This window comes from Nyctibius grandis, chromosome 27 (genome assembly GCF_013368605.1).
Source record: "Nyctibius grandis isolate bNycGra1 chromosome 27, bNycGra1.pri, whole genome shotgun sequence".
In the NCBI taxonomy this organism is placed as follows: domain Eukaryota; kingdom Metazoa; phylum Chordata; class Aves; order Nyctibiiformes; family Nyctibiidae; genus Nyctibius; species Nyctibius grandis.
The window spans coordinates 4403734-4415503 of NC_090684.1; the positions used below are offsets into that span (position 1 = coordinate 4403734).

Consider the following 11770-nt stretch of genomic DNA (forward strand, 5'->3'; position numbering starts at 1 on the left):
GTATTCAAAGATGACAGCTGTTTTAGCAAAATGCAGATAAAATATATAAAGAACCCATGAAAAATGGTTGATAGTTTACACATTAAAAAAATCAAGTGTTCTAGGGTACTTTTTTTTATAGCCACCTCTGTTCTACTTAACACCTTGATCACCTTTTACTTTTGCTCTCTCAATGTGCTAATTAATCATCAGAATTAACTGGATTTGCAGGGTCTCTCTACAACTATACAGCAGTATTTTCCTTAAGGAAAACAATGTGGAACAGCAATGCTAAGGCAAAATGCTAGCTCTTTGATGGAATTTGTGTGAATCTGTATCTAGAGACCCTCCCAAAAGCCCTTATTCTCTCAGGAATGCCTGAAGAACTGCAAATTCATGAGATCAAAAAAAAATAGGTAACATACCTGCATGAAGCACGGCCTCCCATTGATAAAGGTATCCCCGAAGACAGCCCAATAGTTTTCGAAAAAGCCATTAAAGATCAGATGCCACACTGTTCAGGAAGCAGGGGGACATCAAGGGCAGGCGGAGGGGCTGGTTCTCGTGGAACGCAGCACAGCTTTGTGCAGGAGTGAGGGAGCAGAGGGCTTTGCCTCCACCACCCAGCTGCAGCAGCACAGCGCTGCATTGCAGGTACGGGGCCGTGCAGCACGGCTGGGGGTTGCTCTCACTGAATCCTCCTCCAAATTCAGTCACATTAGGGGCTGAGCATGAATAGATTCATCTCCTTCTCTTGATGTTTACCTGTCTCAATCTTCCCTCTAATGAAATTAGGAATTCAGTCGCTTTGTTTCATCTTGCTGAACAAGCCGGTTTTATTTGCCTATTCAATAGCCCACTGGATTCAAAGCTGGGATGAAGACGAGGATCATGGTAATTGCCGACAGTCCAACCTTTTTGATACAGAAATGCCAGCACAATCACACAGGAGAGAAAGGGTGTTCAAAGTGAAAAGGAATTTTCTGAACTAACTCCAAACCTCCCCATCCAGAGTTACAAGAAAAACTTATCCTTTATGCTTAAAAGTAAAAAAACAAGCAGGAGAAAGAGTAAAATCTTCTTTAAAAAGGTGAACTGAGTATTTTTCACAGCAGCAGGCACTTAACATTGTCCTCCAACAATGCAGAAGAATTACCAGCCATTTCCTGTGCCTGTTTATCCTGCTGGTTTATGTAAGTGATAGGGGAAACAAGTCAGCAACATGACACAGCAAGTAGTAATTTAGAGATTTTTCTCTGCTGCGGAGGACTGTCTGTTAGTGAAAGTCATTCTGAAGCTGGCTCTGCAGTTTTAAACCAAAAGGTTTAAAGAACTGGATTCATCTCATTGTATATCTAAAATATTTTCACCTTAAAAGCTCACTGAAGTTTGAACATCCTTTGAACAATTTAGCATTGCCAAACCTCTTCATATTAGAAGAGGTGCTAACAACATGCAAAATTTTCCACTGTAGACAAGATTTTGCTCCATGTTCTTTGAATATATCACCCAACAACTCTGCACACCTCTGCAATGCATAGCAGGGACAGTACCAGTTATTGGCAGGAACTAAGATTTCAGCCACTCACTTGTTCCTTACAAAAGGTGTTCAAAGAGTTTGGAAAACCCGCTTTTGTATTTTCTCACCAGTTTCCCACAGAATCACTTATCTGGTCCACACATTAAAATATGGTAAAAAATTATTAAGAAGCCTCGATCGCACAATGTGCGTCCTTACAGATCTGTGCTGAGGTAGATCAAACAGCGTCAGGAGGACGAGAAGATGGGAGCCCACAGTGGAGCCCGTTAGTACAGACGGCGCAATGAAAAAGCTGTGTTCTTTGCGCTGTGGAGCGGCACCAGCACGGGTTCCCTCGCTGCTCCTATATCCAAGCCATCACAACAGCCAAGTCTCCACATGCAACTTCACCGTCAAAACTCAGAACATGTTTTCTCCACCCCGACAACTTACATAAAAAAAGACACTTGAAGACAGGCGTTTGGTTTTGCTATTTATGAGCGACTCCTTCAAAACCCTGGTTTGTACAGGAAATAAGTATTTTTCCTTGTCCCCAAACCAGCAGAAATACTGTCCATGCTGCCTACCTACCTGCTTTGAACACATACACAACCAGACCCCTTCCACCCTCAAGTAAGGAAGGCAGCAGACATTTAAATCCAAATCACTTGTCACACCTATCATCCTTACATACGGGCTAATAGAAGACACTCTCCTTACTCCTCCTCTTCACCTCAGTTTGCCATTTCCTTGCCATCTGCAGAGATGACGCCCGTCTGTAGGAAACCAAAGACAATTGCTTTCCTAAATGATTTTTAAGCCGCCTGCAGCACAATCTTTATGAACAGTCATTCCTTATTTGGGAGCTCAAATTACACACATGAAACATCCCCAAACAGAATTCAGTTCAGTGAACTAATGACGAATCCAACTCATACTCCAGGAGATGCAGACAAGGGTACTGTAACACACCCTGGGACTCTTGCTGAAGGAAGTGTTGCTTTCCACCTTAACCATCCAGCCAACGACTTCCAGGGTTGTACACCCACCGCAGCGAGCTCTCGCTTCAAGTGCTGCTAAGGATTCCTTGCTTTCATTTGGGAAAGAGAGGGGGGAAAAAAAAAGCAGCTCCATATGGCATGGTGAAAAGCCAGGATTTAAAATCTCTCTCCCATCATGACAATGCCTCGTTAAGGGAAGCCTGCTTGCCAGACTGTATCTCATTACTATTCCTTGGTGTGCCTGCAACTTCAAGATCAAGTTAAGGCACATCCAGTCAGAACGACTGCTTCTGGTGCCAGCCTCCAACGTGCTCACACGCAGATCTGCTGGCAAACCTACTGTTTGATAAATATTGTAACTGTTCAGACTCAAGCTTTCAGTATGAATTCAGGTTGGAAATTATAGAAGTACTTTCATGCTTGTATGCACTCCACCTTTCTGCTCAAGAAATGTGTAAGTATTTGAGGGGACTTTGGGGAATTACAAATCACAGATTGTGAGGGACTTACAAGTCTATAATCCACATTATTTTGTGATTATTGAAAGCCATTCACTCCTCCATCCCTATTTTTCTGAATAAAGAGCTGGCATTTTCTGCCAGCACGGCAGATCCACAACACTCACTGCTGTAGGGCAGCCATCCACGAGCTACCACAATACCACTGTCTGGAGATGGTCTAACATCTAGTTTTGAAAGAACAGTGCTCAGAGGCACCAAGACATACTTTTGTTTAGTGGATCAGTGGGAGTTCTGTTTGAAGATAAGTAATAATGACTTACACATGAGCACTATTTGTACTATCGCACAAATAACAGAGGCAATTAAGTTTCTTGCTCCCCATACCCACTCCCCCACACAAGCACTTCACAAACTGTTTGTAGAACCGTCTGCTATTCCAGCTATTCCAAATCAAGGGACTTCCATGGAAACCAGCAGATCTTCAGTTGATTCCTGTCATAGTCTCATCATCAATTCTGTATTTGAATGAAAAAATCCTGTGGGCGATGCATTCCGACTCTACCTTAAACTTACGTTCAAAATACTTACAAAAGATGTAGCCCCAGTATTAATTATGAAAGACAAGTGAGGAAAACATAATCCAAGATCCTGATCCCAGGCAAAGTTTTGAATAAGGAAGTTGAGGAAGAACCTGAGAGGACTGTCAGAACTCCAGGACTCCTCAAAGACAGCAGGAAAGCGATACCAGCAAGACATGCAATAACAAACTGGAAAGTATCAGGCTCTACCAGGAATTTTCTGCTCCCCAGAGTGCATAGATGGAAAAATTATCAACTTCCTCGTCTCTCTTCATAGCAATTCTATTGAGGAGGAAGAAAGAAGTGAGGTTTCACTGCATGTCAAGAGTCTGGCCAGAAAATTACAGATTAACTGTAAACCAGCGTCTTGAAAACACTGAATATTGCATGCCCTTGGGAAGAGGGAGAGGAAGTGAGACAGCGTTACTGAACCAACTCAGCTTTGCCACTGCCCTCCCTCCAGGAGTAGAGGGAGCCAGAGGAACTATTGAAAGTCCTGTGAAAAAATATCTCCCACTCAGTAGAGCCTGTAAGAAAGGATTAAATAAATCCACCAGTGCACACAGAATTAGAAGTACTTCAGATCAGGTACATTTTTCAGAACAAGCCACATGCTGTAACTGTGTGGCTGCCACTACCTTTGTAGTTATTCATGCTTCGAGTAATAAAATGCTCTGCTTTGAGGCACAATCGGTTCAACAGCCCTTACACAGAACTGCTGGTTCTGTGCATGATTAGGGCAATTTTTCCTGAAACATAAAAGTGCTGAAGCACGACACTGGACTTGATGAAGCAGTATTATCATCTGGGCCTGCCAATGAAACACCCATCATCTACACATCACACAGATCTGTAGCCCGGATCTAGCAATACACTTATTTTCTTCATTTCAGAGAAAATGAGCTCGAATACAGAACTATTTGTTCAGTTTCTTGTCTGCCTCTCTAACTGCTTTGAATCTGGATGGTTTTTTTGCCTAGTTTTTAAACCTCGGGTCTTAATCTCAGTAGTAACTTGAAGAGTCATTTTTTCCTAGGACAAAGAACAGTTTGATCTTCTAAGGGTTTGCAACATACAACGTAGACAGAAAAAAAGCCACAGTATTTTACTGGCAATTATGGTCTCACAGTCACAAGTGCCCAATTCCATTACAAATTACCAGAGCCACTGGTAAAGTACATCTGTATTTGTATAACAGAAGCACAGTTTTTAAGTAAATACCAGATCTTCCTCACGTATCAGGCTTTAGTTCACATAGTACAACAGCCTTGCAGCAGAGGAAATTAATCTCTTTCAAATGAAAGCATGTAGATGGCACGCTCCAGCATTACTTCAGCCAGGAATGGACGTTCTGTCCACACTACAGCTAACTCAAAGCAACATTCCCCTCCAAACAGCACTCGGGGTCTTTAAAATCAAGCTTGTAATCTCCTGTTAGCCCGCACTGGCTCCTGAACAGACACTACCTTACTGCACTGAGGCTTTACAAGCACACATGTGGCCTGATCCGTGCTACAGGACCTGCAAAGTGAGGAGCAGCCACCTCGTGGCCGCTGAAAGGCTGAGCTGTTGGGATACCTACAGCTCCTTCCTCCTGCCACGTTCATGGACATCCTCATCCAACACAGTTCATGGTACATCAGAACACAGAAATTCTGTTTTCAGCTCCCTAGAAGTCACACGAGGAAAATTAGAGCAAGACTATTCCCAGGAAAGCACTGTGTACCTTCCTAAGGACCAGGGCAAACATGCCCAACACATTTGTCTACCAATGCCAAACTCCAAAGATATCAGTAACTGCTTCAAACTGCAAAAGATCTTCTGCCTACTTGACAATCACAAAAAAACCACCCCTATTTGAACACATCTCACAAGTTCCAGCTGTCTATAAAGTTTACAGTCTAAGTTATGAAAGTTTCAGTAAAAAAAATAAAGCTTGTAAGCCTACAACCTCTGTTTTTAAAGACAGGCTTTTTTGAGTGCCTTTGGGAATCAACTGACTGTTAGTGCCTGAGATGTTCACACCTCATGAAATGATAAAATTAATACATCGCATACTTCCCAGAGAGCTTTCAGCAAAGCTATCTCTTGGCAGCAACACACATTGCAGTAGCCTACGTACCAAACTCCCTATTAGCAACTAAAGCTTTGACATGTGTATTTCCTGACGTATTCTTAAGAAAAAGGCCAAGTAAAAATTTGCCTCTCATTTTCTAAAAATAATTTAAAGCAATTTTAATTTTAGTTCCTTGCCTTTTTGATCGAAAAGACTGAGATAAGAAGAAACTGAAATCAATGCCCCACTCAAGGCCACAAAGCAACCCAGTGACAGTCAACAGGAGAACTTAGGATCTCGCTGCATCTAGGCTTGCTTTTCATCCCTCCGAGGCATTCAGCTGTCACCCTCCCTGTCCTTCCTCCTCCTCAGTTCTCACAGAAATGGGAGCTGGGCAAAGGTACACAGCCACGATAGTCTTCCAACTCCACAACGGCAGATGGGGAAGGATGGGAAGAAATAGGAACATCCTGAATTGGCAGAAAATGAAGATATTGGTTGACCTTCCCATTAAAAAAAAAAAGATCTTATACACGGAACCGTAATTAGTATTTACAAGGGTTTTCTGTAAATAACCAGTTTAGGCTGGTCTTGTTTGAGCCTAAATAGCAGCAATTTTAACTATTGAATTATGAAAGAGAGATAATTTTTCAGTTTTGTACTATACACGGCCCATTTTTATTATTTTAACCTTTCCAAGTGTTGGGTTTTTTTTCTGTATTTAAAAGGACTGGGTTGATAGTGAAACTTAAAGCAGGTGCAGTTCATTTCTAAAGTGAAAGATATTTTGAACTGCTTTAAATCCCTTCAGAACGTTCTTTGCATTTTTATACTTACCCATAATAAGATAATTCCTAATACTTACCAACCTTAACCTTTTGAAATCAGTTTCACACTTTTTACTGCCCTTCATCTAGAAAAAATTACATGTGTGTGATCCAACTAACTACCATGGAATATTAGATGTTAAAAGGACATTCCATGGGGTTTCAAGTTTAGTTTTTATGGAGTCTTGCAACAACCCAGTTAAGCTTATTTTAGAAGATTTAACTAGAGCAGCTTTGTATTTAAATAGCATAAATGTCGTAGAACTGCACCTAAAGTTAGAGGCTGACACTAGGTTCTTTTTGCTGTACAAGGTAAAGCATAAAGCACATGCAAGTTTAATGGCTGAGGTAGGAGCTAATAAACCTACGGTACTAGAAAACGAGATGAAGTATGTAGTTTAAGAAGATAAACACAGCATTTTACAAATAGTATGGTTTTCCACTCAAATCAAGGTTAGTGGCAAAAATCAATGGCTAAACAGCAGGTAAGTACCTGTGGTTAAAAAGGATTTGTTTAAAAAACATGCCAGCACTGAAAGTTACCATTCAGCAGCTTCAGGATTTACACAGACAACAGTCTTTCCAACTGTAACTGTGGACTCTATTGCCAGAGTCAGTATTGTTTGTCTGCGGCTGGACAAGAAAAAAAAGAAAGTAGCGGGTATAGAATGAAACGAGTGATTATTCCTTCAGAAATTAGGATGCAGATGATACTATAGAAAGAGAAGAGCTCTTCAGAAATTGTCCTAATGCTATCTTCAAGAGATACCACGAACATCTACGAGATAGCATGGAAACACAACGCACATCTCCCGAAGAGTTCAGTTAATGCTCTTCACCCCTCAGCAGCCCCATCTCAAAACAACTGAATCTTTGCTGGAAACAACCAGAAAAATTTTTAAAATCCCTTTGATTTGTCAGAGGAAGTGACTAAGAAAGCGTTACTCTAGGCCTAGAGAGAAAACCCTGCAATTCCCACCCCCAAAGCCTTACTAAACACCTTTGGTTCCTAGGCACCAGCAAGTATAAAACCTCCTGAGGTACCAGATTTTACACAAATAAGCAGCATTTTACTGAGCACACAGAACTGGCTCTAGGATTTGCATCACCTTTCGCTAGAAAGGAACACAGGAGCAGCACTGAACGCAGTCTGGTGGGAGCCATTGTTTAGTCAAGATCTTTTGATTTTTATATCTGCATCCAAAAGTTCACCACATATAAAGACTTGTGAAATTCCTGCGGTAGGGAAGAAGCCACACAAGAGATTCAAAGTTAGAGAAAGAAGTAAACAACACATCACAGCGTTCTTATGGCAAGATAAAGAAAAAAAAAAAAAGCAGGGGAGGGAAGAGAATGAAGAGAAGTCGGGTCGTAAAGCCAGCTCTGGAGGCTCCAGAGAGGAGAGGGGACGTTAGCAACCCCCCGGGTACAGCCCGGGGCCGAGGGATGGAGCACGACAGGATAAGGTAAAGCCCCACTGGAGCTCCATCACCCAGCTCGGGGGCAGAGGCAGGGAGCGGAGAGCCTCCTCGCACACCGAGGCCGCCCCGCTGCCCCGCCCGCCCAAGAAACCACGACGGGGGACGGCGAGGAACCGCGAAGCCCTGCGGAAAACGGCGGAGAGCAGGGCGACAAAACCCGCCGCCCCGGGCCACCAGCCGCGCCGGCTCCCTGCCTACGCCGCGAAACGTGTCTTCAATTAAACTCGTGTTAAAAAACCCGTCTAGCCGGAGGGGTCTGCACGCTCCTCCGCCCCGAGAGCGCCACAGCTCGGCGGCCCCTTCCCCGCGGGGAGGGCCGGCGGGTAACAAAGAGCCGGCGGTGCCGGCGGGAGGCAGCGCCGGGGCCCGGCGGCGAGAGCTGCCGCCTGAGGGGAGCCGGGGGCCGCACTTACTTCCTCTGGGCCTTGTCCTTCTTGGCTTTGGTCCGCTTCTTCCGGGCCTGCAGCGCCAGCACTGAGGGAGAGAGAGGGGAGAGGGGCGTGAGGGACAGCGGGCCCGGGGGCGGCGGGGGGGGGTGCGGGCCCGCGCGGCGCTCACCTTTCCGCTCCATGGCCGTCGCAGCCGGTACCCCCGGGTTCCCCGCGCGCCTGCGCGCTGCGCGCACCCCCCGCTTCACGCCGGGCCACGCCGGGCGGAGCCTGCGCGCCTTCGGGCGCCACCCCACGGCCTCGGGTTCGCTCTCGCTGGAGCTGTCGCTCGAGCTCCAGGGGGGAGCCACGCCTCCCCGCTCCCCGCAGCGCCCCCGCGTGTACTGCGCGGGGCGGGGCTGCCCGGGAGCGGGGCCGGGCTCCCCGGGCGCGGGGCTGGCCTGCGGCAGCGCCATGGCGCGGGGTGGCGCCGGTGGCGGAGCCGAGGGCGCCGCGCGTGTGGTGACACCCCCGCTGCCCGCGGCTGTGACGTCAGCGGGTGCACCTGGGCGCCGGGACGCCCCTCGCCCGCCTCAGCGTGTGAAGCTTGGCACGGGAAGGGGCCATAAACCGCCTGCCCCTTAGAATCAGATTATTAATATTAAATTATTTATTTAATAATTACCAAGAAAAATTAAACTTTTCACCTCCTGGGCCGTTCGGGCATTTCGCTGTGAGCACTGAGCAAACACCTCTGGTGTAAGGTGGTTGTATATTCACCTTAGAACCGTGGCCAGTTCTATTCACAGAATCACAGAATCAATGAGGTTGGAAGAGCCCTCAGGGATCATCGAGTCCAACCATTGCCCTGACACCACCATGGCAACTAGACCAGGGCACTAAGTGCCATGTCCAGTCTTTTCTTAAACCCCTCCAGAGATGGTGACTCCACCACCTCCCTGGGCAGCCCCTTCCAGTGTCTAATGACCCTTGCTGAGAAGAAATGCTTCCTAATGTCCAACCTGACCCTCCCCTGGCAAAGCTTGAGGCTGCATCCTCTTGTCCTGTCGCTGGCTGCCCGGGAGAAGAGGCCGACTCCCACTTCACTACAACCTCCCTTCAGGTAGTTGTAGACTGCACTAAGGTCACCTCTGAGCCTCCTCTTCTCCAGGCTAAACACCCCCAGCTCCCTCAGCTGTTCCTCGTAGGTCAGACCCTCCAGACCCTTCACCAGCTTGGTCGCCCTCCTCTGGACTTGCTCCAACAGAGAGTTGCTGCTCTATTACCCACGACAAGATCAGATGTTTAGTACATCTGATCTCCTGCAAAGAGCTTTACGTGAGAAACCAGCACAAGGTGTTGTGATGATCACGCAACAGAGAGGGGCAAATTTCAGCCTTTGCACAACTACTGCGTTCAAGGTAACGCTGAGCTGAAAGACCTCAAGCATGATGGAGCACCCCCTTCCTACCTCAAACAAGTCACGACACAAACAGACCCCAGCAGCGATTATAATCTCCATTTACAGCAGCCTACCTGTCACCCCATATTTGCAATAAACGACCCGTGCAGTTGGCTCTAGCAAGGTGTGTGCTCACACCTGCCGTGACTACCGCTCTGTTGCAGACTCCCACTGGCCTAGGCTGGGTTTCTTCATGTGAGGACATCAAAGACAGCGTGCAGGTGGATTTGGAAAGCCACACAGCGAAGCAAGCGTGCTGATGGGCATCATATTCCCTTGAACAGCAGCTGCCAGCCTAGTCTGAACGAGGAGCCACATGCCAAGGTCTCCTACAGAAGCAAGATATTACTGAGCGTCTTCACTCCTGCCAAGCTTCTTCCATGACTCTTCTAATTTGGGATAGAAAAACACAGTGTGGGGTAGCACCCTCAAAGGGCTGCTGAGCCAGGCCTAAGTCAAGACACACTCATCTTTCCACAATCATCCTGGCACTAATTTTTAAAGCAGAATGAATGCCCCCAAACGATGCCCACACATAACTGGTTTATCTGGTCCTTCCTTCTAGCTTCCTGCACAGTGTGACACACCGTGCATGGCCCCAAAAACTGCTTCTGCCGTGCTCTTCGCATGACTCCTGAGGTTCCTCAGCTGCTTTTTGTCTTCTGCAGCCATTTATGCACCGGAGTATTATGTTAATAATAACAAAAACATGGTTGGGGGTGGTTATATACACTTTGCACCACCTGCAATGACAATGTGCGTGGTTGGGGATCTGTACCCTCTAATTCAGTGCGGTGGGAGAGCTGCCTGGGTTTCTGCAGCATACCCTGCTAGGAAAACATCATGGCATCACACGAGCTAGGAAGGACATTAAGAAGTTGCTGTGTGCGCAAAACAACTGTCGTTGTTGCAACTAGGTCAGGTGAGAACGTCAAGCTGCCTACAAACACATGATTACAGACAGGCCTTTGAACTCTTCTGACTTCTGTGGCTTTTTAGAGCTATAGGTGGAGTCCTTGGCCATAAAGTATGTGCTTTGTCACTTCACAGCCCATGTCCAGGGATTTGTGCTTGGCTGAACACAGAAGCCTTGTGTGCTTACGGGGGAGCAGAGTTACAGCACCACACAGCTACAAGGGAGAAAGATCAGGATTGTCTGGACTTCCTCTCAGCAAGATATTTGTTTTGCAACATGAATATCCCTAATTTGAACGCTGACATGCTGACGTCTGAGTTGTCCCCTGGTGCTCAACTCTGCAGAGTCATGGGGGTAGGAAGGAAAGATTCAGAACTTTGCGGAACAAGCCAAAAAAAAAAAATCCCTTTAAGTGTGCAACGGAGACTTTGGATGGTGCCAACAGCTAGGAGTGCCATTTCATCTTAAATCAAGGCTGGCGTAGGAGAGCCAACAGAGTCTGGAAATCAGGGCTATGCTTTTCATGGGTTTTGTATTACTCTGTTTTGAACAGAGCTGAGAGGAGCTTGGCGTGAAGCCACTGTCCAAAACAATGTAGGGAAGCGTATGTGGTTTGAGAATTACTCAATACCATTTCAGCTTTCAGTTTTTCCTGTCTTTCAATCCAAAAGGTATGAGGGTTCCAGGACTGAGCTTCCTCCACAGTAAGCAACTCTGCACAGTAATGCTCACTAAAATCCTTTACCAGGGCAGTTTGCACATGCAATACTGTGTCTTCCCCTCTAGAAACTGCTTGGAAGCAATAAGAATCTAAATTTAAAAAATGAAAAAAAGATTAGAAGGCCTCACTGGAATACATTGCAGATAGTTTAACATTAATATTCTTATTAGCTGTTGTATCATTGCTAAAATTTAGCAGCCAGGAGCAGCAGAATTCAGAGGAGCGACCTTGCTGTTACTGCACATCCAGAAACCACCCAATGCCCAGCAGCAAAAGTTGGAGCTGTTCACTTGTTAACGAATTTAGCCAGAGCATAAGAGCTGTACCATTTTCCTGGCTCTTCAGAACAAAGTGAATACATTCCTCCATTTTTTAACTATTTCAGTAAAGGACTACAAAAA

The 11770-nt window shown here is 46.0% G+C and overlaps 1 protein-coding gene across 5 annotated transcripts in view; it reads right to left on the reverse strand.

Annotated features, from left to right (window-relative positions):
* The window catches only part of SRPK1 (SRSF protein kinase 1), a 29127-nt gene that overhangs the window by 16206 nt on the left and 1151 nt on the right, over window positions 1–11770 (reverse strand). For 4 of the 5 annotated variants that reach the window (XM_068419142.1, XM_068419147.1, XM_068419144.1 and 1 more), the window contains exon 2: window positions 8316–8376. In XM_068419142.1, the coding sequence (XP_068275243.1) occupies window positions 8316–8376 (61 nt within the window). Of the gene's footprint in view, window positions 1–8315; window positions 8377–8460; window positions 8532–11770 lie in introns of those variants that run through there. The other variant, XM_068419145.1, reaches the window with a different exon arrangement.